At 38.4% G+C, this 26236-nt stretch overlaps 1 protein-coding gene across 4 annotated transcripts in view; it reads right to left on the bottom strand.

Moving 5' to 3' along the window:
* Nucleotides 1-26236, bottom strand: part of SIRT1 (sirtuin 1) — a 60557-nt gene that overhangs the window by 8489 nt on the left and 25832 nt on the right. For 2 of the 4 annotated variants that reach the window (XM_073793542.1, XM_004320145.4), the window contains 9 exons: nt 25190-25231; nt 20751-21205; nt 19296-19412; nt 17971-18212; nt 16527-16679; nt 5199-5346; nt 4424-4503; nt 3413-3599; nt 961-1524 (listed from right to left, as the gene is read on the bottom strand). In XM_073793542.1, coding sequence (XP_073649643.1) covers nt 961-1524; nt 3413-3599; nt 4424-4503; nt 5199-5346; nt 16527-16679; nt 17971-18212; nt 19296-19412; nt 20751-21123 — 1864 coding nt within the window. In that variant the 5' untranslated portion in view covers nt 21124-21205; nt 25190-25231. Of the gene's footprint in view, nt 1-960; nt 1525-3412; nt 3600-4423; nt 4504-5198; nt 5347-5852; nt 5978-16526; nt 16680-17970; nt 18213-19295; nt 19413-20750; nt 21206-25189; nt 25232-26236 lie in introns of those variants that run through there. The other 2 variants (XM_019936207.3, XM_073793543.1) reach the window with 2 other exon arrangements.

A 26236-nucleotide genomic window follows, 5' to 3' on the forward strand; every position in this document is an offset into this window, starting at 1 on the left:
TCAAAAAGTAGAAAGTGATTTCACTTATGTTAATACTTATGGATAGGGACTTCCCTGGTGTCGCAGAGGTTAAGAATCCGCCTGCCAATGCAGGGGACACGGGTTCGAGCCCTGGTCCGTGAAGATCCCACATGCTGCAGAGCACCTAAGCCCGTGTGCCACAACTACCGAGCCCTAGTGCTGCAACTACTGAAGCCCATGCACCTAGAGCCCGTGCTCCACAACAAGAGGAGCCACCGCAATGAGAAGCCCGCTCGCCGCAACTAGAGAAAGCCTGTGCACAGCAACAAAGACCCAATGCAGCCAAAATTAATTATTTTTTTAAAAAGCTAATTGATAAAAAGACTTCCCATGTGTCAAAACAGGGTAGATGGTATTTCTGATACTCAGTGGTAAAGAACCAGCTGTTTTCTAGATCTGAAACAACACGACCTAATGGTTAAGAGAACCCAGAATCCACCTGGTTCTTCCACACCCTAGTCGTTACCTTGCCTGGGGTACTTAACCTCTTTGGTCCTCGGTTTCCCACCTGTACCAGAGTAGTAATAGTTCCTGCCTCAGGATACTAAAATCAGAAAATGTGAAGTCACTGCCCCACAGTAAGTACCCAAATCTCAATCATTTCTACTAGCTAAAGCTCTCACCAGAAAATGGCAGAGCACTCAGTATTTCCCAATTAAATGCTTACCTTCTCATTCCCTAGAGAAACACAAGGTACAGAGCATGCTTTCACACCACTTTTCCCCCATATTACGGAAGATACCGTTCTTTTTCTGGCTTAAAATCTCAACTTTACACTTTCTCTAAACACAATTCAACTATTACATTTAGCCGCATAAAATTACCCTAACTAGCCTGCCAAAATTGCTCACTTCTTACAAATACTCACTTCTTACAAATATTTCTTTAGAATAATTATAACCTTCGTAACCTTCAAAATGTTTCAACAGCCTTTCTTACCATCAAGCCGTTTACTAATCTGCTCCTTTGCGAGTCTAGCTGGCCAGCATTTTCTCACTGTTTCAGCAACTGAAGTTCTTTCATTTTTCTCCCCAGTATTGGAGGCAACATTCTTCAAATCCGGACTCTCCAACTGTTCATTAACACTTTCAATGCTCCTAGCAGAAGTCTGTACTTCCTGTAATTTTTCTTCGACACAGTTTTTTGATTCAGACGCATCTGGATCATCAACATTACTCTTTGTTTCTTGGTCTAAAAGAGTGACAATCACTGAAGAATCTGCTGGTGAGGTTCCTTCTGGTGAACTTGAGCCTTCTGAAATATTGAGGGGTGTGGGTGGCAACTCTGACAAGTGAGCCAATTCTTTTTGTGTTCGTGGAGGTTTTTCAGTAATTTCTGAAAGCTTTACAGGGTTGCAGCAAAGTTTGGCGTATTCACCACCTAACCTGTGACACAATTCATTAATAATGACATCACAGTCTCCAAGAAGCTCTACATCAAAATGCAGGTGAGGCAAAGGTTCCCTATTAATTAATATCTGAGGCACTTCATGGGGTATGGAACCTAAGAATAGGGTGAAAAAAGTAAGAATTAGAGAAAGGAAGGGAGGTACACTAATAAAACCAAAAGAAATGCACTATGTAAAAATCTAACAATTCCCTGGCAGTCCAGTGGTTAGGACTCTGCGCTTTCATTGCCACGGCCAGGGTTCTATCCCTGGTCAGGGAACCAAGATCCTGTAAGACGTGAGGCATGGCCAAAAAAAAAAAAAAATCTAACATGTTCCCAATACCAAAGAAGACACCCAACTCTAGTATTCAACCAAGCTATTACATACCATCAAACTATCAAGTAAACAGATGGGCAGCAAAATTTCAGGTTCTGCTCCTGTCACCTGGTTACCTCTGGGTAATCGCCTCACTTTTTATTCTGTATTCAATTTCCTTGTCTGTATAATGGGGTAATAACAGTACTTCTCCACAAGCCTGCAGTGAGCACTGAGTTAATATGCAGAGAAGAGTTCTTGGCACAGTATAGGTAATAGTTATTCTACTAAAATGGCTTCTGATATGTGAAAATTCATACCAGTCTGTTCTCCACTATATGTACCAATGTCTTACATTTTTTAAAAAGTACCTTTGCCTATCACCAACACGTTTTAGTACCCCACAGGAAACTTGGAAGAAGTTCTCTGCCTCACATTTAAATAGAAAAAAATAACACGCAAATTATACATTAAATTTTCTTTCTTTTTTTTTAGTTACAAGTTGTCCTATAATCTACTTTAACAGAATTTCACAGCTACTTGAGGAAGGCTGAGTTAAACTGCTAAAGCCACTACATGTGGGCTAGGAAAAAGATGCAGAATTGGAGAGTTTAACTCTGTTTCTTCCAGCACTTTGCTCTGTTTGCTGGTATGGGGGTCCAATTTTAATTCTCCAGTTAAGGGTTTGATATACTCTCCTCTCCTCCTTCCCTCACTTTTATGGCACAAATGATGCTACTAAATTAGTCCCCCTTGCTTGCTCATTAGAGGGAGAAAAAAGGTAGTATGGGAGCATGGATTAAAGAAATATTCCTGAGAATAATAGGGACTTAAATTGTTTTTTGAGCATTTTTATACACATGAACACCCTTGTGGGTAGAGCTGATCCACATACAATGATTGACAAGGCATGATTGTTATTCTTACAAAAACAAACCAATCATTGTTGAGCCCCCAAATTCTATCTTACATGAGTACGTTACACATCTATCAAGCTATACATCTGAACTTACTGGACCAAAAATCAATTACATTTCAAAGATTAACTACTCAAATTAAGACTAAAAATACAGATTATTTTTAATATGTTTCCTCAGTATATGTAAAATTAGCTCATGCTAACTCCTGCCACATTAAAGCACATTCCACTGAAAAGTTTAAGTTGAACTGTTTCCCCTTGTTATTACTTCTGTTTTGAAAGCCCTCTTGCCCCACTGAAATGTCAGATTAACCAACCAATCTTCCTGAGCAAGAATATTGTCACCTAAAAAAATTAAAGTTTGGGGGCTTCCCTGGTGGCACAGTGTTAAGAATCCGCCTGCCAATGCAGGGGACATGGCTTCGAGCCCTGGTCTGGGAAGATCCCACGTGCCGCGGAGCAACTAAGCCCGTGTGCCACAACTACTGAGCCTGTGCTCCTAGAGCCAATGCTCCGCAACAAGAGAAGCCACCACAATGAGAAGCCCGCGCACAGCAATGAAGAGTAGCCCCCGCTCACCGCAACTAGAGAAAGCCCACGTGCAGCAACGAAGACCCAACGCAGCCAAAAAAAAAAAAAAAAAGTCCGGCTCTTCACCACTCTTGAACAAAAAACAGAATAATATCATTGAGGTCTACTCTACAGACCCACAACCCATGGCAAAATATATAGAAATGGTTCTCTAAAAAAAATCATCACCCACTTACTCGGAATTAGTGCTACTGGTCTTACTTTCAGGGAAGACCCAATAACAATGAGAAGATCAACTTCATCTTTGTCATACTTCATGGCTCTATGAAACTGTTCTGGTAAATTTTCACCAAAAAAGACAATCTCTGGTTTCATGATAGCAAGTGGTTCATCAGCTGGGCACCTAGGACATCGAGGAACCACCTGCATGTTCCAGATTTTAGTTGAGGTGGGAAAGAGAAGGGCAAGCCCGAGTTAGAGTCAACATTTCCACACTTTCCAAGAAATCATTTCAAAATTATCAAACAAAACAGAAAAGCTGTGGATAAATAGCAGGGAAAACTGGATAAAACCTAAACATCAACTATCAATGACCCGTTAAGTTTATTAACATACAATGAAATACAATTTCGCTATTATCTGTGTATGCTGCTATTATATCTGTATAGACCTACATTTGATATTCAAGAGTCCATTATATATTAAGAGGAAAAAGCAGCATGTGTATATATGTACACAGGTGAGACTTAACTTTTAAAAAAAGTTTGTAAAATACGATTCCATTTTAATATGCTATCTTCTCATAATTATATGATTAACTATATATGCAACTAAGCATACAGAATTTATTTCTGGATGGTTTTTATTCTCTGCCATATTTTCCTGTATTTTTTGGTCAATGAGCGTACATGAAATATTTTTTACAAAATGAATCTGACAGGCACTTTTAAAAAGGGAGAGTAAGGAGAAAAACTAATGTTAAGTAACACCACACTTAATGATCTGGGTTTTTATTTTAGGCTTATATATTAGGTAGTTAACTTCATCAATCAAGAGATTATGTAGCAATGTTTTTAACTTAAGGTTTTGAAAGGTTTTTGTGTATTTCTCTGGAATTCCCAATGGTAACTAACATTTGTTTTCCTGGATGTTTCTGTACCACATAAATACTTCCAGAAAAAAAGGACTGAGGTAAAAGAAACAGATCAGAGACATGCACAGTTCCTAAGATATGGGTGATAAATTACCTGATTAAAAATATCTCCTCGTACAGCTTCACAGTCAACTTTGTATTTACAAATCAGGCAAGATGCTGTTGCAAAGGAACCTAAAAACAACCAACAAATATATGCTTTATTAAAGAAATTTTTCCATTTCTTAAATAACAGTTACAATGTAAGCTTGACAACAAAAAAGCTAGCGACTTTAAAATTTTTAAGAGACTCCATGAGAGCAATGCTGATATAATGATGCTTCCTAAAGCTACTCTTTTAATAAAATATACCAACTCCTCCAGGACTAAAACTGCAGACTTGGAAGTTTACAACTGTATTACCTTAGCTTAACAGCTGTGTTTCAAAAACAGTTTAGATACATAAGAAAATGGTCTGTTCACACTTGTTTTAGATTTAGTCTTCAAATTTCTGAAGCCTACATCTGAACTACTCAGCAGTTCCTTTGGTTTCCTAAAGATGCCATATTTTTTTCATCCATAGCTAATACTACTTTTGTAATCAAAAAAGGTTATTTAAAAGAATTTAATGTTACATAATTGCTGCATCTTTTGAAATCCAAAAGCACATTAATATCTGACATTTTGTACAATTAAGTGTCAAGGCCAATATTTCTGGTTTCATATTTTTGCAATCTACTTTCCTTCATTTATCTACAATTGATCAGATAACATGATTCAACAATAAGGCTTAATCTCCATTCCTGGATGGCAGCCTTTTTTCTAATCCTAACTTTTCCTACAAAACTAACTAATATGTAACAGAAAAAGCAATCCTGAAGTTTACTAACCATGACACTGAATTATCCTTTGGATTCCTGCAACCTGTTCCAGTGTATCTATGTTCTGAGTATAGTTGCGAAGTAGTTTTCCTTCCTTATCTGACAAGGCTATGAATTTGTGACAGAGAGATGGTTGGAATTGTCCAGGATATATTTCCTAGATAACGCAAAAAGCAGAAAAAAGATTATGTAAGTGTTAACAAATATCACAGGTTTAACAACAACAAAAAAACAAAACTACCAATGATAATTAAAAAACAATACATGAGCATCTCAAAGCATCTAGATGGATGCCACACACACTTATGAAAGGATTGTTGCTGTCATATGTGTAAAACTCAGCAATTAGTGAACATGGCCTCTTGAAAAGGATAAAGTCGACCCACAAACATCTCTTATAAATGCTAATTGATATTTTAATAAAAGTCAGAAGAAATACATACCTTAATATATATCTAATTTTTGTTGGCTGCAAATGATTTTTTTTTTGTAAGGAAAAAGGGAAAAAGTTTAAATTGAAATTAAAGATATCAAAGATATGGTGACTTCTTTTTTAAAACTAAAAAAGGCACTGTCAACATAATATTAAAAAATTTCTTGATTCATCATTTATTATAAATATCAACCTGTTGGAAGTTTAAAGCTGAAGTTTTAATTCCTTACCAAAATTGTTTTCCTTCCACTGCACAGGCACATACTGGTATAGTATAGAGTTGCTCATGAATGCTGAGTTGCTGGATTTTGTGTGTGTGTTTTTCCCCCCAAATAATGCTTCAATGCTGTTTCTTCTTTAAAAACAAAGAATTCAGATATACACATGGCAAAAAGATCAGAGAAAAAGTATCAATTTTGGTCCTCTCAACTTTTGACAGTGTTTTCATTAAACTTCATTTAGTAAGTGACTATGGCAAAGGAAGTTTCTTCTCTTTTTTCTTTGAAGTAGCAGTTCTGCCTACTTCCTTACCATTCATTACAGCCTCTAACCTATTACAATGCTAGCAAAAAAACAAGATACAACCGTATGTCCATCAACAGAGGACTGGTCAGAGAAATAGGGTACATCAGTAATAGTGGAGTATGCAGCCATTAAAATGAATGAAGGAGGTCTCGATACACTGACCTGGAAGATGGCCATGACATATGTGAAAAAAAATCAAGCTAGTCACCACTGTGTATAGCTTTGTTTTTGTTTTGTTATTAAGCAAAAATGGGAAGTATATGCAAAGTATACAGATACATTAATTTAAACATCAAGTCAGGAAGGATACAAACAATCTATAAAATGGGGATGGGGGGGTAGGGGACTTCACTTCTGACATTATACAAAAAAGTCTGACAGTTAAGATTCTAGATGACTACTTCTAAACTACTTAATATTTCAAGTTTAGAAAAAACTACTGGGATACCTTTTAAGTAAAAATAATATGCAAATCTCATTATATAAGACTATCACATCCATGTCCATATGCTGCTGAAAATGTTATATAAAACCCAAAAATTTTGCCTCTCAAATTTTTATCATAAAGTTCATGAACTTTGCAATTTAAGAAAGAGAATGCATATAGAAAGAAGTAACAAGTGAAGAGTTTATTAAAGCTAATGTTTATAGAAAACTGAAAGCCACATTACGTTTTGGACCATTAGGTTGTGCTCTCTATTAATCACTGTTTTCTTCCCAGGTTGCTCTGTTCTAATACATTTAGAGGATTAAACACCAGCACCTTGCAAACCTCCCCTCTGGAAACAGCTGTTAAAGAGTATTTTAACAAATATTGTAATATTCTAGGCAACAGATAAAATAGGATCTAAAGTAGTAAGGAAAGTGCTAATAGCATGCCAAAAGCGGCGCAAGAACAAATGGCTGACTACCTCCAGAACAAGGCTGGGCAGAGTACCAGGACTCCATCCTCCCGGAATGAACTTTTGTGTGCCTTATCCCCACCCTTTTCAAAAGGGGAGGGTGGGCTTCCCTGGTGGCGCAGTGGTTGAGTCCGCCTGCCGATGCAGGGGACACGGGTTCGTGCCTCGGTCCGGGAGGATCCCACGTGCCGCGGAGCGGCTGGGCCCGTGAGCCATGGCCGCTGAGCCTGCGCGTCTGGAGCCTGTGCTCCGCAGCGGGAGAGGCCAAAACAGTGAGAGGCCCGCGTACAGCAAAAAAAAAAAAAAAAAAAAAAAAGAGGGTAAGAAGAACAAAAACCTGTGGGACACTAGATTCAGCTCTACACTCTAGTTTCCCTTCATGTATCAGTTCAGGGAAATTTAGTCCTTAAATTTACCAATCAATTCCTGTAGTTGGGAGTAATTTATGAAGGGTTTGTTTCATCTTATAAGCCTACATTTTATGATGATTTGAAACTTAACTTTGTCTCTTTTCTTTCAAATATGTAGTGGACCATGTCTGAATCATTAGATTTAATACTGTGTTCCAACTAAGGGATATAATCTGAAATAATGGGAAAAAATTTACTCTGAAATGACTTTTTTAATAGAACTACTCCTAAATCAGGCTCTTACTTAACAAGGAAAGTTAGCTAAAAACTAATTGACTGGAGATACAACTTTCAGATAAAATATAGATTAATTCTTCAAGTTGAAACTGTGACACTTTAGTTCTAAGCAAGACAGGCCATCCCAAATCTGAACCTCCTTAAGGCCCATTAAGGAACCAATCATGTGGGCTGGACCATTATTATTGCCACAGGGATCCATTTAGAATAGAGTGGAAGCACAGCTGGGACCAACGGCTCAAATACTATTAAAATGACAGGCTGCTTTCACAGCAGTGTCCAGAAACATGCGAACAATCCAGTAATTGGCCATAGGCAACCAATGTGACCAAAACTAAAGCTTAGAACTATCTGCCCCAGTAAGCTTTCATGTAGAAATAATGGTTTTTCTCCAGAGATGCTCTCTGCTTGCTTGCTTGCTTCTTAAAATTTCTAGCAATATGAATGAGATTCCAGTCAAAAGCAGGGGTGTTAACTGCAGCCCCTCAAAACTAAAAGGACTCATCAAAGTTTGAGATGCCACTATTTGCTAGGTAGTAAGTAGGTAGAGCTGTTAAGAAACTAGAATTTACATTCTCCATGCTGTCAAAAAATAAGTGAAACTAATTGATCCTGGTAAGGAAAATCCTCATAATCCCTGGTCTTGTTTCATTCATTCCACTAAACCATAGACTACTAAAAATCTTACCTATTCAATACTTGCAAATTAAAGTTAAGTCACCTGACAAATTTAACTACTTTTTTTCCTGTTAAACATGTGACTTCCCCAAGGAACTCAAGCTTCAGCAAACTTTTTCCACACTGGGACACCAGTTGGCAAGTATTTAAGACTTTGTGGGCCATTCAGTCTCTGTCCTTACGGTCTATGTGGCAGCCACTCAAGTCTTCTATTGTAGTATATCTGCAGCCACAGGCAATAGGCCAATGAATGAGCATAGCTGTGTTCCAGTGGAACTTTATTTACAATCACTGATATTAGAATTTCATATAATGTTCATATGATGTGAAGTATTATTCTTTTGATTTTTTTCCCCATCCATTTAAAAATTTTAGTTCAAAGCTGTACAAAAAGCAGTGGGCCACATTTGGACTGAGGCTGTAATTTGCCGGCCCCTGTACTAATCTAACACAAGAGAATTTCAATTAGTCAAGCATTCATTACTACTTAATGTAAGTAACAGGCATAACAGGAGCACTTTATAATAATGCTGTAGACTGGGCTGAGGACTGGGTTTTTACATTTTCAAGGACTGTAAAGGAAAAGAACACAGTATGACAGAGTTCCCATGTGGTCCACAAAGCAGGTTACATTTGCTACCTGGCCCTTTACAGGAAAAGGTCTGCTGACCCTCCTGTAGACATGTATCCCCCATCTTGCAGATGAAAAAACCAAATCACAGAAGTAACGCCAAAAGTCACAAGAGCTAGCAAGTAGCAGAACTATCATTCAAACCCAGTTTTGATGCCAAAGTGCAGCTCTTAACCACTATGCAATTTCTGATCCCTCAACCTCATGTTTCCTATTTTTCTTTTAGGCTAAATACCATTTCTATTAGGTACTGCAAATCAGTCCACTAAAACGAATCTAGTAAGTATATTTCACATTGCACATCCTTCATGGGATTAGTGGAGCCTGGAATTCCAATCACCCTCTAATGTAAAAACACTCTTCAAGAATACATGTTCTTGGGGACTTCCCTGGTGGCTGGCTGGTGGTTAAGACTCCGTGCTCCCAATGCAGGGGGCCCTAGTTTGATCCCTGGTCAGGGAACTAGATCCCACATGCATGCTGCAGCTAAGAGTTCACATGCCACAACTAAGGAGCTGGTGAGCCACAACTGAGGAGCCTACCTGCGGCAACTAAGACCAGGCGCAACCAAATAAATAAAAAAACAAAAACCAAAAAAATCCACACATGTTCTCGGGAATTCCCTGGCAGTCCTGTGGTTAAGGACTTGGTGCTTTCACTACCATGCCCTGGGATCAATCCCTGGTCAGGGAACTAAGATCCACAAGCTGCAGGTTGCGGCCAAAAAAACGCATGTTCTCACAAATCAGTATGAGAAAGAAAAGCATCTCAGTGGAAAAGAAAAAAAAAAAAAGCTAAGAACAGACAGGCAACTCAAAGATATACACATGGCAAGTAGTAAGAAGCAGTCATCTACACTAGTAAACAAAAACTGAATACTAATGAGAACATGCTAATTTTTTATTTATTACACTGATAGTTTTAACTGCCTTAAAAACAACTCTAGATATCCACTAACAGGAGACTGATTATATATATTGGGGTACAACTATCAAACAGTACTATGCAGCCTTTTCTTTAAAATGAGGTATATCTAAGTGCCGCCATGAAACTACTTCCGCGGATATTAAATGGGAAAAAAGCACTGTAGAGAAAAGGGTATGTGATTCTGTTGGTAATCATTTTTAAAGTATTATTAGAAACTTACAATACCTCTCCCCCCTACAGACACACAAACAGTTTTACTCTTTTTTTTTTTTTTTTTCCCTAGAAGGAAACCCAATGAAACATTTTACCATGGTAACCTTTGAGAAAGAGATTAGATGTAGGGAAGACTGAAGGGAGAGGCCAACTATCGTTTGTTGTGTACTGTTTGAATTCCTTTTAAAAACCATATACACAACATACACACCAACACACACACAGACACACACACACACTTTCTAAAAAATACTTTAATACTAATAACGTATCACGGGAGGCTTTTTTTGTGGGGGAGAGGGCTTGGGCATGCTAAATCAGTTTTCTCGTACACTTCTACACTTCTGATGGGAGTATGTATTATACTTCTGATGGGAGTATATATTGCTGCCTGCTTTCCAGGCAGCAATAAGGTAAAACAAATCAGGACCCTTAGCAGTTTTGCTTTCAGAAATTTATCCTAAGAACATTATAAACATACCAGAAAGGACAATCACAGCAATACCTTTTTAATAACAGAAAGCAGGAAACATCCAAAAGGAACACTTGCAGGATTAGTTACAGTAGACCACTTGATGAACACTATGACCGTTATCAAGTATTCAAGCATCTGAAAGTTTATTAAACAGAAATACTACAAATCCAAAGCAGTAGGTAAAAGACCCCATCTTTATAATATGCACCCAAATATAATACTCTACACTTATATGTAATCCACCTACACAAGTCAGTATTAACATACTGTCTTCAAGTGAATGGGACTGTGGCCTTTTTTGGGGGTGGGGGTGTATGCTTTTTTTGATTTTTAAGTAATGAGCTGGTTTTGAGATTTCTTAGCTTTATAACTACATAATCTGGTATATCTGCACATTATCAATAAAGTGACAATTTAGTGAATAAATATATGTTTTTGGAAGTTCATATTTCTCCCTCTGCTTTTTCTTGAATTTTATCACTTTAAGGGAAAGAACATTCACTGTATTCAATATGGGCGAGCAACTACACTCTCTGAACACAGTCCTTTAAAAAAAAAAAAGTTATTTCATACAACCTCAGTTTCACCTTCACTGACTCTTAAACCACTCATTTTTATCAGCACCAGTGAATTTAGACTCCTCAGGACCATGACCACAACCTCATTATCAATTTAAACCCTTATTATGCAAGAGGACAACAGTTCAGAACAAGAATATATATAGCTTTAATGTTGGCCTTAATTGTTCTTGTGTAGAAGAATTCAAAGTGGTACTAAAGCTAGGCGCACTTAACATGCTGGTGCTCAAACAGGGAGCAATTTTGCAGGAGACATTTGGCAACATCTTGACACATTTCTGATTGTCAAGACTGGGGTGGGGGGCTAATGGCATTTAAAGGGAGGAGGCCATTGGTTGCTGCTAAATATCCTACAGTGCACAGAACCGCTACTCACAGCAAAGAATTATCCATCCCAGAGTCAACAGGTTGAGAAACTGCTCTAATGAACCAGTTACCTCTTTCACACACCTCTCCGTTACTTTTGAGTTTCCAGTCTAGATGAAATCTGCTTCTTCTCAGTTATATACAATCAATGGCTTGATACATCTGTAGAAACTTTCCTTCCAAAATGCCTAAATTCACAATATTTCCTGTTTTCATGGCTTTCTATTAAATTTATTTTCTCTCAAAAGGAACCCTCCTACACTATTGGTGGGAATGTAAATTGGTACAGCCACTATGGAGAAGAGTATGGAGGTTCCTTAAAAAACTAAAAATAGAGCTACCATATGATCCTGCAATCCCACTACTGGGCATTTATCCAGAGAAACCTATACTTCAAAAAGACACATGCAACCCCAATGTTCATTGCAGCACTACTTACAACAGCCAAAACATGGAAGCAACCTAAATGTCCATCAACAGATGACTGGATAAAGATGTGGTAAATATGTACAGTGGAATATTACTCAGCCATAAAAAAGAATGAAATAATGCCATTTGCGGCAACATAGATGGACCTAGAGATTATCATACTAAGTGAAGTAAGCCAGACAATGACAAATATATCACTTATATTTAAAAAAAAGAGATACAAATGAACTTATTTACAAAACAGAAATAGACCCACAGACATAGGAAAAAACTTATGGTTACCAAAGGGGAAAGGGGAGGGGGGATAAATCAGGAGTTTGGGATTAACATATACACACTCCTATATATATATATAAAATAGATAACCAATGAGGACCTACTGTATAGCACAGGAAACTATACTCAATATTTTATAATAACCTATAAGGGGAAGAATTCAAAGAATGGATACATATATATGTGTAACTGAATCACTGTGCTGTATACCTGAAACTAACACAACATTGTAAATCAACTACACTTCAATTAAAAAAAATTCATTTTCTCTCATAACTAGCAAAGTAACCATCTTTTAATTAACTTTCTCCTTAGTACAGACACTGGAAGAAAACTTTAGGTTATGACTATTTTACTCATGTATTCTTTTTGGAATCCAGTAAAATATTACAATATTTACATACTCTCCCCATCCTTCATTTTTAAATACTATCCTTTATTCTTTGTCCTTACTTATTTGTCCTTCAGCTTTTTCCTGTTCATTTTTAGACCCAAATTAACTCAGTCTCTCTTACCTATTACTATTTAAGTGCTATTTCACCAACTAGGTACTTTCCTTTTGGCAGTTCCTAATGTAAGAATTGAAGTACAACAATCCTATATGAGTGGTAGTTATAAAGATTATTTATTTAGCTCCTACCATAACTTAAACTTTCATAGAGAAGCGAAACATGCTGCCCCTCCAACTTTTTCTTCTCCTAGGTACTATGAAATCTGTACACTGTAACACATTAACACTGTGCCATTTTTACTCCAATTCAGATATTTTATTTTCTCTTAAGCACTGTCTAGATTTCTATTATGTGTATTTTTATAATTTGTCTTTGTAAGAATAATTCTTAATTGCTTCTATAGATTCTTACATGTCAAAACCAGTTTAAGCTAAAACTGAATACCCATTATATGCCTTAGACAACTAAGGTTACAATCTTTCTCACCTTGCATTTCTCACCTTGTATTCTCAGTTACCGCATTTTCCCCAAGTGTCAGGCAATTTAGTATACACTGAAGTGATGGGGAAAAAGCTGAAAAGTTAGTTTAAGCATGTTTTTTGTTTCCTCTCAGAACAAAGAATTTACAACAAAAACCTTGTGAGCATTACATAAATGCACTAGTGAATCAAGCTCTTATAATCAGATGGATGATCAAAGTAAATTCTAGTTACTTGATGCCTTTCTTAAAGTGCTAATTTCTGGGGAATTCCCTGGGAGTCCAGTGGTTAGGACTCCGCACTCCCACTGCAGACTGCAGGAGGAACAGGTTCAATCCCTGGTCTGGGAACTAAGATCCCACATGTCATGCAGCGCGGCCAGAAAAAAAAAATTGTTAATTTCTGATAACTAGAGCCAGTGTCCTAGGTCCAATTCAAGAAACCAGTAACTAAGTGATATTTCATTGGTGTTCAAAGTCATGCAGTAGAACCCCTAGCACCAGTATGTTAAAAACAGTGAATCTTCATGAATTCATATTCTTGTAACAAAGGAAAAGAGATACTCTACATTATTTGTTCAATTTAGTGTGAACCAGCTGTCTGTTCTAAAGGCTAGATATAGATGGCCATCATCACCGCTGATACATGAAGTTCCAAATTTTTTATAAGTTTCAAGTTGATTACTGGAAAGATTCAAATTTCTTAGTAGCCTACAAAATTTTCAAATTTAGTTTTCAGTTCTAGCAAGTAAATCATATCCAAGAAAATCTAATGTAATTTCCCCATTTTACTCTAATTCCCATTTATAAGCACACTTGCACAAAACAAAATTATTTCTTTAGACAGTCCATCAATCTAAGCTAGTACCATGTATTCTGAATTGGCAGAGTTCTTCTTATAGGTATATAAATAGACCACATGATTTGAAAGTAGCTGAGGTTATCCCTTAATGGAAATTCAGGTCCACTTCACTTCTATGCTCATTAAAAAATAATCACTAATACAAAAGACCCTTTCAAATATACTAAAGTTTAGCAACAACAATTTTACAGTTTCTTTCCATAAAGCTAAACTATAGAAAAAAGACATCTAAAGTAAAATTTCTTGGGACTTCCCAGGTGGTCCAAAAGCTAAAGACTCCACGCTCCCAATGCAGGGGACCTGGGTTCGATCCCTGGTCAGGAAACCAGAGCCTGCATGCCGCAACTATAAGATACCGCGTGCCGCAACTACAAGATCCCGCGCGCAGCAACTACAGACCCGGCACACCCAAATAAATAAATAAATCTTTTTTTTTTTAAATAAAAAAGATAAAATTTCTTGGGTATGGTATAATGTATAGTTATCCCTCCATATTTGCAGGTTCCACATCCTTGGATTCAACCAACTGTAGACTGAAAATATTCAGAGAAAAAGAATTCCAGAAAGTTCCAAAAGCCAAGACTTGTATTTGCTGCACCAGCGACTATTAACATCATATAAGCATACCTCTGAGACATCATGAGTTTGGTTCCAGACCAAAGCAATAAAGTGAATTATCCCAGTAAAGTCAGTGAAATGAATTTTTTGGTTTCCCTGTACATATAAAGTTATTTTTATACTATATGGTAATCTATTAAGTATGCAATAGCAGTATGTCTCCAAAAAAAGTACATACCTTAATTAAAAATACTTTATTGCTAAAAAATGCTAATCATCATCTAAGTCCTCAGCAATAACGAAGATCACTGATCCCAGATCACAGTAACAAATAATGAAAAAGTCTGAAATACTGTGAATGACCAAAATGTGGCACAGAGACACAAAGTGAGCAAATGCTGTTGGAAAAATGGCGCCTACAGACTCACTTGATCACAATCCCTCAAATTTGTAAAAACAAAAAAGGCCCACAGAATATGTGAAGGGCAATAAAGTGAAGCAAAATAAAACAAGGTATGCCTATACTAGGTATTATAAGTAATCTAGAGGTGATTTAAAGTATACAGGGAGGGAACTTCCCTGGTGGTCCAGTGGTTAAGAATCCACCTTCCAATGCAGGGGACATTCAATCCCTGGTCAGGGAACTAAGATTCCACATGCCGCAGGGCAACTGAGCCGCGCTCCTCAATTAGAGAAGCCCCTCACACCTCAACGAAGATCCAGCAACTAAGACCAGATGCAGCCAAAAATTAAATTAAATTAAAAAAAAAAGTATACAGGGAGGATGTGCACAGATTATATGCAAATACTATGCCATTTTATATAAGGGACTTGAGCATCCTCAGATTTTGGTATCTGAGGGATCCTGGAACTAATCCCCCTCAGATACCAAGGGAAGACTGTAACATCAAACTTTAAACTCCAGAGCAGAGCTGCCAAATAAAAACATAGTATGAATCATATACACAATTCAAATTTTCTAGTAACCACATTAACAATGTGAAATCTTCCTCATTTATAACCCAATATCAAAGTATTATTATTTACACACATAATCATTATTTATATATATATAATAGAATAGAATTTATATTTTGCATGTTTTCTATACTAGGTTTCCAAAATCTGGTATGTCTTCCACACTTACATAACATCTCAGAACACTTATGCACTCAACAGCCCCACGTGGCAAATGGCTTCTGAACCGAACAGAGGAGCACTAAAGACGCTACAGCATAACAGATCAACCTTGACTCAAATGCAATCTAAGATTCTTCTCCACCTCTAATCACAAATTTCTCAGGCACATCCTCGTGTGTTAAAACCTAGCTACTATAAAACATACCAGGGCTTCCCTGGTGGCGCAGTGGTTGAGAGTCCACCTGCCGATGCAGGGGACATGGGTTCGGGACACGGATTCGTGCCCCGGTCCAGGAAGATCCCACATGCCGCGGAGCAGCTGGGCCCAGCGAGCCATGGCCACTGAGCCTGTGCTCCGCAACGGGAGAGGCCACAACAGTGAGAGGCCCGCGTACCGCAAAAAAAAAAACATACCAAAGGCAGATGTTATAATCTTTATGATTCATAAAAAATATTCAAAATCAAAACACTGATGTTACTTTTATATGATCTACTAACCTCTAAAAAAGCCTGGACAATGTAAAGGCCATTACTGAAGTGCAAATTTGAAAAATATGCAATAGCCTCTTCTTTGAAAATAAGCTCAATCCTAAAATGAAGAAAAGCAAATGACAGTCCCTTCTGGGAAGAAGGGAATTCTGACTAAAATGACTTTATTTCAATGATTTTACTCCACCACAGTACTAATAGTCAATTTACTAGACTGCCATTTAAAACAATTTTTCATGAGAGAAGGTCAAAGAAACAACTAGAAGAGTTTGTAGTACCTTTGCAAACTTGAAGAATGGTCTTGGATCTTTTCTGAAATATTCAATGTCAAACATTGCTTGAGGATCTGGAAGGTCTGGAAAGTCTACTGCAAGGCGAGCATAAATACCATCTCTTGACCTGAAGTCAGGTATTCCACAAGAAACAGAAACCTGAAATACGCATGGCATAATTTGTACAATTAAATCTTCTACTGCTACCTTAATAATTATTAGTCCTCTTATCACACAGTTAGGGAAGAGCTGAAAAATATTTTTAGTTTGAAACTTCTTTTGGGGAATGGAGATAATGCCCTACTTTAACTTCTAATAGAAATAAAACACTCAGAAAACCAGTATAATTAAATCCATCACATATTCCATTCATAATGGGGTAAAGAATTTTAAGTCAGGCTAACTTTAAACCTTTATAAGCATTTAACCAACAAATTAAAACAATACCAACTTGATTGAGAACGAAGTAAACCATTCCAAATTATTTTAACTAGAAAGCAGGCAAGAATTTCTATCACAGTGAACTATTTCCAAAGAAATCCTTCTTCTGGGTTAGAGTGCTACTACTTCAAGAACGCTAAATTTCTTTATTTTCCTTAAAAAACTATGTTGTACAATATTTCAATTTTTAAGAATAGATTTAAACACTATGCTTTTTCTACAAATAAACCTTGACATTACAAATAGGGACTTCAGAAGTTATCCTTTTGTTTCACAATTTTGTCAGCATTTACTCCACTTTAGCCTCAGAGCAAAACAAACTTGCCTAAATCACATCGGGGAGCAAAGTGCAACTATTCTTTATGATCATTTAAGATTAAATAACACCCTCCCTTAACCAAAAGGTTAGAAAGCAGGACTGATTTTTCTCCAACAGCTGTCCTGGTCGCTACCATGTTAACATATTCTGCATTCAACACACAATATGAAATAGCCTAAGTAACTAGTTATTTGAGACCTAAAGTGGAACAAATGAAAAATCTCAACCCACCACAATCACATCACCTTAATTTAAAATGGAGGAGAGGCAGGAATCTGTTACCTTTCCAACACTGCATTACTTGCCAACACATATTAGGCTCCCGGTTTCCCCATGAAGGTCAAACAAATAACCAATTTCTATCAGACCCTGACACACTTTAATGCAAGCAGAATTCCCTGCATCTCCTTAGAAGTTGTGGTATAATGTAGGTAAAAATCTTGCCTTAATTCCACTTACCTACTGTGCCAGTAAACAGACGTGAATCTTTTTTAAGGTTATCGAGAGGTTTTTAAAAAACTGAACCAATTTAGTAATTGCTCCTGCACTCACTTTTTAGCAGTTTCAAACACAAATGCCCATCATCATATAAGGATAAATTCTACACCAGAAAAATGTTTCTGAATTGGGCAAGGCTTAAGAAAAAACATACACCACCTCCCATACTAGTGTTTTATACATCTTACATACCCCAGCTCCAGTTAGAACTATTATTTTTTTGCACTCTTGCAGTAATTTCACAGCATCTTCAATTGTATTAATATCTTTTCTTTTTTTCCTTTTTGGTGGTTCTGAAAGGATATTAATAACAATCTGCCACAGTGTCATATCATCCAATTCAGGTGGAGGAATTGTTTCTGGTAGTAAATCTTTAAGAATCGTTCGAGGATCTGTGCCAATCATGAGATGTTGCTGAACAAAAGTATATGGACCTATATCAAGAGGGAAAAGAACTAGATCAGATCCACTTCCAAGTAATTGAAAATCTCATTTATTTTTTGAAGTAAGAAATTAGCAATGCTTAACACTGTTTTGCAGAGTAAAAATATGCACTATAAAGGTGTTTCATTCACAGCATCTTCAGATCTAACGCTATATCCCAAAGAGATTATTAGGGAGAGATCAGGAGTTGAGCCTGCCCCTAGAGCTATAAAATACCAAGTATGTATTTTAAGAGTCAAACTAATTAACTACTAGAATTAAATTTCTATGGTTAAAATCTAGAAAAATACAACATAAACATGACAGAAGTATGTACAAAAGGGTTCTACAAATCAACACAGGAAAGATCTTACCAGTCCCGAAAGCCCACACTATTTACCATTAAAGACATAAAGAAAAAAGAAAAGGAAATCTTATACTTTACTATCTTTAAAATTTTTCCAGTAACAATCTTCAAGTTAATCTTAACCAGTCTCCCAAAATGATACATACAATGCTGATGTTCTGAGCTTTAATTCTTTACCCTGAAATTTCTTAGATCAGTTCCTAGCTTGAGAAAACCAAAAATACAGTAAATATAAACACTAAAAATGAACTAATCATTACTATGTTTAAGCAGTCAAGGCATTTTTGAAAAAACCCAGCACATTAAGAGAAAGAACATTTTGAGATGGTCATGTTACTACTTGGTATAAAAATCTGATACTGTGCTCTACTTCAAAATATTTCTCATTTCATCAAAATGCTTAATAAATATTTACTGAGGATAAACTATGTGCCAGGCACTTTTCTAGGCACTGACAAAACAGTCTACAAATCAGTCAGAAATCCCTGCCCCCATGGGACTTATATTCTAGTACAGGAAACCAGCAATAAAAAAGTTACATACAGAGATTATTTTAAAACAAAAACAGTACAAAGCACTAGACTTTCCCTAAAACCAGGATGATATTAAATCTCATCAAACACCTAAGAACCTTATCACCAGGCTACAAGGGGACAGAGAAATATATTTTTTGTTGACATAAAAAGAGAATACTGAAAAAGATAGCTCTTAAACTGTGAAACCATACCTATCCGTGGTCTTGGAGTCCAGTCACTAGAACTCGCATGTGAGGCTCTATCATCCTCATCACTTTCACACGAATGGAAACCGTTGGTGATGATTTCATCACCAAACAGAAGGTTATCTGCAAAAGAAACCAAAAGTAACTCAAGGTTTCTGAAACAATCTGCATCTAAAATTATGAAGATCTATAATTATGATGCAACAATTTTCAATGAATAAAACACTTAACATTCATAGTGCCTGTGTAAAGAATGCCTACTGGATCAATCTGCACCATTCACAGGAACAGTATATCCTCATCTTTAGGGATTCTGCTCGGAATCTAAGTTTCAGTTCATCAAAATCTAGAAAAAAATTATGTCTACTTAATCAAAATACAAAAAGTAGCAACCTAGTTAGACTGAATTTATCGATCACAAATAATAGTTCATAAAACTTATCAAATAAAAATTTACCCAAAAAAGTCGTGCTAATATTACCATGGCAACTTGCACTTCTCTCATATAACACTAAACATACAAAAATACCTTTGCATTATTCGTTTCCCTTATTAAACTATGTATCTTGAAAACAGGGGTTGTTTCTCTAATCCAATCCCTAATGCACACATTGTTGCCTTTTGATATGATCAAATGGCCCACTGACTGGATTTCTTGATACAAATATTAATAAAGACGCACATCTATCCGGATAGAAACTCTGAAACACTCAAGGATGACAAGACATATACAACTATCACATCTGCTTTACTATGCCAGAAAAATGTCAATTCGTGTTTCAGGGTTACATATACACACACAAGAAGATATTTAATCTAAGAACACGATTAGAGAAAAAATACTACTCAAAGTACTCTAAAACTACTATTACTCTCCTATGCCCACTATTAGTTGCACCACAGAGGGGTAACGTCTTTAGAAGCAACTACACTCTTTAAAATTTAAAACAAGTTTAAAAATAAAGGCCCTCCAAAAAAAAAAAAACCACACACACACAAATTGCACAGGTGTCAGTTTGCAAAGGCAACTGCAAAAGGTTGGTGCAAGGGACAGTCAAAAAGTTTCATGTTTAAGTGTGCGGGGCTGGGGGGTGGGCGGAGAAGCAAGACATTTAACAAAAGCAATACGTTAAAAGAGTAGGAGGGGAGAGAAACTTTTTTTTAAACCAGCTGCGAGGCTAGCTCGCCCCGCGGCTGCGCAAAGCGCGAGGCCACTGGGGCGGGCCGCCGGCCGAGGGAGGAGGGAGGGGAGAGAGCGAGGGAGGGAGTGAGTCCCCGGGCCGCTCCGGCAGCCGGGCCCGCAGCCCCGGAGGCGCGCAGCTAAGAGGGGCCCTAGTGGAGAGGGGGACGCCGCAGAGCCAGCCCCGAGCCCCCAGCCCGCCCGACACTCCCCCACCCCAGGAGGGGCCCCGGGAGGAGGGGGGGGGATGCGCAGTCCCGGCCCGCCCGCGCCCTGCGCACCTCGGTACCCAATAGCCGCCGCCGCCTCTTCCTCCTCCTCGCCCTCGTCGTCGTCGTCGTCGTAGAAGTCGTCGGCCGGCGGCGCCTCCCGGGATAGGCCCTGTAAGCCCGGCCCATTGTCTCCGTCTCCGGCCGCCGCCGCCTGGGCCTCCCGCCGCAGCGCCGCCGCCGGGCAGCCGCCGGCCGCCGCCGGCAGCTCACGCTCGGGGGCCGCCCCGCCGGGCTCGCCCGGGCTCCGCCCGACGCTGGGGCCGTCTCTCCGCGGCCTCTTGCGGAGCGGCTCCCCGGTAGGAGGCGACGGGGCCTCCCTCTCAGCCGTCACTGCCGAGGGGGAGCCGCCGGGCTGAAAGGCGAGCGCCGCCTCGTCCGCCATCTTTCAACTGCCTCTCTGGCCCTCCTCCCTCGCCTCCTCTCCTCCCGCTCGACTCGCGGCACTGGCGCCCCCGCGGCTCCGGCTGCGGGAGATTTAAACCCCGTCACGTGACCCGCCCCTTTTCGCCCCCGCCCTCCCGCCGCTCCCGCCACCCACGCGGGCCGGACCACAACACGGCGGGTCACGTGGCAGGCGGAGGCGGTGTGGGCCTGGAGGAAACGCGGCCGGGGCTGCTGCGGCCCCACCCCTCGGCGGCAGGCGAGTCTTGCAGCCAAACTTGTCTTTCAAACTGTCGTCAAATTACTGCTGCCTGGTTGGGTCAAGTTTTGGTTCGTACTGCGAGTTTCCGCTTTTGCCTGAAGTGCACACCTTGCTCGCCTTACTTTGTCTTTTCTGGATTTACGCTAAGGGTTAAAACTTAGTTCCTGAAAGGCGATCAGGAATGAAGCTGGCCAAGGCTCAGCTTCCTGAAATACGCTAGGTAGTCGGTCTCTTTGTTACGGTTATCAGTAGACGCAAAAGGACACAGTTAACTCTTCAACCTCCTCACCCCATTCTAACAACTCCTCTTTGCCTCCTTTTTTCTCTTTGCTTCTCTCCTGAGCCGGTTGCTTTTTCTCCCTCTCTCCATCCCTTGTAGGGTGGTGTAGGTTGTCATATCCTGAAAGGCGTGTGTCAGCTCTGGAAGGACCTTTGACGGGGGTGGGAGGGTGATCAGCCTATTTGCTTTCTGGCCCCAGCTTGGCTCCAAATGTGGGATTTACCTTCTCTGGGCTTCATGGAATTAGTATACAGGGTAAAGTGGGGCGTTATGAGGAGAACTGGACTGAGCATGACTTGGCCCCTATAAACATCTGGATTTGGGTTAGAATTTGAGGTCCTTCCCTTCTAGCGTGAGCACTTTATTTAGCTTTTCTAAACCCAATGTCCTCATCTCTAAAATGCTAATACCTATTTTGTAGGGTTGTGATGAGAAATAAGATAGCCAGATGTAAAGTGAGGGGTACATAATAGCTAAAAAATATTACTTTCCTACTTGAAGGCCCTCTACTTTACACTTTTCCTGAAATTTCCAGGACTCTGTCACTCCACATCTAGCCTTAAGTAAGGACTCATATAATACATGGCAGATCCAGAGCCAAACTTGGCAGGCATCTCTGCCTCTGGACATGGCACTTCTATCCACTTAGGGGACCTCTGTGAGTTTATAGTATATCAGTCCTTAAGCTTAAAGTGGGTTCTGCCTATACCATGGCAATTACTGTTTGAACTTAAGAAACCAACTTACGGTGTTTCTTAAAAAAAAAAAAGTTCTAATTTTGAAAATGTAACTCTGGGGTCCCATCTAAAGCCAAAAGTCTTTGTACCTCAAATTAAACTGAGAATCTCTCCTTACAACTGGTTGCTTCATTGCTGAAAGTGATGATCTCCTTCATCCTAGAAGCCTTGAAATCATTGAAGTGTTCCTTCAGATTGATGCCCTCTACTGAATCAGTCAGCAAATCCTGTTGTCTTTTCTTCGCTCCTACACTCTTTCCAGTTCCTAACTACATAGGCACCTCACCCTTCCTGGCTGACATATTTGGCCCTGTTTCCTCCCTACTTCATCTATCTTATCTCACAAAATATTTCATAAATTGATTCTCAGCTATGTTGGTAGGATGTAATATATAAAATGAGAGTCAGTATCCTATCAAAATAGAAAGAGAAGTCCCAGATTTTTTGAAAACGACATTTGTAAGCTTATGGACATCCTATTATTTCATTCATTCATTTATATATGTTGTGCATAAAAGACACTTGATGGTGTTTATTAAATGCTGTGTGATCACTGTGATTACTCCTGTACTGAAAGGTCAGATGGGGCACACATGGCCGGTAGGATAAATGAGAGACAGAAATTGTATTCCAAAACAAAATGAACCCTCCTAACTAGAGTTATGGCCTTACCAGTAGTTGAAAACTACTTGCGTGAAATTCAGGTCATTCTTAGCCCCTAACCCTGGCAAATTCACATTCAGTTTTTCAAACTCCCCTTAATCTGGTGTTGACCTTCTTGTAAATATTTTTAGCATTACTATTCTCTAAATTGAGCTTTTCATATTACAAAGCCACTTTTTTAAAATGAGGAAGCTCTTCAAGTTCTCATATGGAATGATCTCCAAGTGGCATAGTGCAAAATGTAGAACAGTGTGTACAGTATAGTGCTATTTGTGAAAAAATAAAAGGGGGTGTGTGGAAAGGAGACCAAATGTATGTATTTGCTTCTATACGTGCAAAATAACTCTGGAAGCACTTAAAATACATATGTGCCTGCCACGTGTTTGTCATACTTTTCTGCCTGTGCCTCCTTCCCTAGAACAAGTCCTCTCTACTCCTTATTCAGTACATTAGACTCTAATGATTAGAGAGCACATTCCCTATTTCATTTGTTATTTTTCTCTGTGTGTTTTATTGACTGTCTCCCCCAACTATAGCAGGAATTTTGTTCATCTGGTTCACCTCTGTATTGTCAGCTGTCTAGTAGAGAACTGGCACATATATTTATCACATATATTTATTGAATGAAAGAATAAATGAAGAACGTAAAGGAATCTTGGCACATAGGAAAACAATTATTTAATGAAGCGTGATGGGAAGCATGGATGCTTAAAAAAAATTAAAAAAAAAAAAAAGGCAAGGCAAGGAAATTTGGTTTGTAGCCAGCACAGTTCACATGAGAAAGTTAGTGAAACATACAATATGAGATTTCTGGTACCTTGGTTGACAGGATGAACATTGGTGCATTGGGCTGTGAGGTGTCTTCCAACACCAACAACCAAATCTCTGATTCTCCAGACAATAACTGGGTGTTCAACACTTCAACTCATTTTTGACACTGAATACTGGGAGTTGGTGAACACCCCACAGCTCAAGGTCTTAGTCTCACAGGACTGCCCCCACTTCAGATGCCAGTCACAAGTCCTAGACCTCCTGGACTTCTGACCAACTGGCTATGAATTGGGAATTCCCATGACACTCTCCTAAAGTTCCATAATTTCCTAGAGTGGCTCGCAGAACTCAATAAACTCAATAAGACACATCACTTATAATTACAAAGTAAAGGTAACTTTTGTATCCTTACAAAGGATACACATGAACGGCCAGATGAAGAGGTACAAAGGCAAAGTCCACAAAGGTCCTGAGCAAAGGGGCTTCTTTCACATGGAGTTGGGGTGCCTACCCTCCCAGCACTTCATTGTGTTCACCAGCTTGGAAGCTCTCTGAATCTCTTTGTTCAAGAGTTTTTATAGAACTTAATCTCTAGCACACCCTGCCTCTCACTCTGGAGGTCAGGAGTAGAGCTGAAAAGTTCCCATCCTCTAATCACTTGGTCTTTCTGGTGACCTGCCCATCTCAAAGCTATCTTGGGGGTCCCACCCTAAGGCCTACCTTAAGCTACCTAATTAGCATAAACTCAGGAGTGCTGGAAGGGCCTTCTTATGAATAATAAATGATGCTCCTATCACTCAGGAAACTACAAGGGTGTTAGGAGTTCTGTGTTTGGAACAGGGGACAAAAACAAAATATTTTGTATTATACCAAAGACTGTCATAGACGTCAGACACTAGTCACTAAGATTTTTAACTTGTTTTCTAGTCCTCAGCTTTCTCTTTTTTTGTTTTGTTTTGTTTTTTATTTTAATTTTTTGGCCAAGCCACACAGCTTGTGGGATCTCACTTCCCCAACCAGGGATTGAACCCAGGCCATGGCAGTGAAAGCGCAGAATCCTAACCACTAGGCCACCAGGGAACTCCCCTAGTCCTCAGCTTTCTAAGCAGACTTCAACAGTAATTTGGTTTCCCATATGGAATTTTCCACTTGGGAGAAAATGTTCAAAGAGCCAACGTTAATATTCTGGCTGACTTCACAATTCTATTTAAATAAACAAATAAATTGGCCTTATACCCTTGATATGTCTCACATGACTACAATTAGTAGGGGAGTTAGTATCAACTCTTTTTGTACTAAAATGATATTGGCAGAATGATTATTACTGTGAAAAAATACAAATACAGATTCCTACCTTACACTAGATACAAAAATAAATTCCAGGTGGACCGAAGATCTAAAGGAAAAAATACAATAAAAATATTATAAGACATTTTAGAATATTATATAACTTTGCATCAAGAAAAACCTTTTTAACTGAGACAGGAAACATTTAAAATAGATATATTTTACTATATAAAAATTGTAAATATGTTCAAATCTATTTGTAGACAGTAATATGCAAGTAAAACAATGAGGTTCCATTTTTCACTCCTCACACAAAAACAAAACAAATTTTATTTTTACCATCTATTGCTTACCAGGATATGGGGGAACTGATACTATAATATATTATTCTCATAGTGTTGGAAAGTAATCTGGAAATATTTATTAAAATTATAAATACCATACATATACCTATACATTTCAATTCAAAATCTCACTTAGCTTAAAGAAATAAAAGTGTGAATATGTAAGGCTATGAACACAAGAATGTTTATTATGGCATTAATGTTGTTGGGAAAAAAGTCCAGAAACAATCCCAATGTCTTCAACAGAAAATCTGTTGATCAAATTATGATGTATACATACTATGGCATATTATGCAACCATTAAAAAGATCTATAACTGTTGTTCTTGAGGACTGTTTATATGATACACTGGGAGTGACAAAAGTAAGTTGCACAAAAATGTGTATATTATGATCCTTTTTTATTATTTAATAAATATACCTTTTTATTATTTTAAAACCCCTATATACCTATATAGAAACCTATATACAAATATGGCTGTAGAGGCTTGGAAGAAGTATGGAAAGTTACATATCAAAATGCTAACGTTTTAACATCCATGATGAAGTGGGTGGGAATTATTGGCAGGGTTGAAGACACCTCAAAAAATGTTTCTTGCCATAATATGTATTAAAATGAACACTTTTAAAAAATATAATTTAAAAGCAAAAGAGTAATCATTTTTTGAAACTACAACCTGAGGGCTAGGCTCTGGGTTCTGGTGGCCTCAAAAAGCCCTTCCCACCCTGTGAGGCCTGAGCCATTGGCTGACTTTCCTGTCTTACATTGCT

Source organism: Tursiops truncatus, chromosome 16, assembly GCF_011762595.2.
Source record: "Tursiops truncatus isolate mTurTru1 chromosome 16, mTurTru1.mat.Y, whole genome shotgun sequence".
NCBI classification, from domain to species: Eukaryota; Metazoa; Chordata; class Mammalia; order Artiodactyla; family Delphinidae; genus Tursiops; species Tursiops truncatus.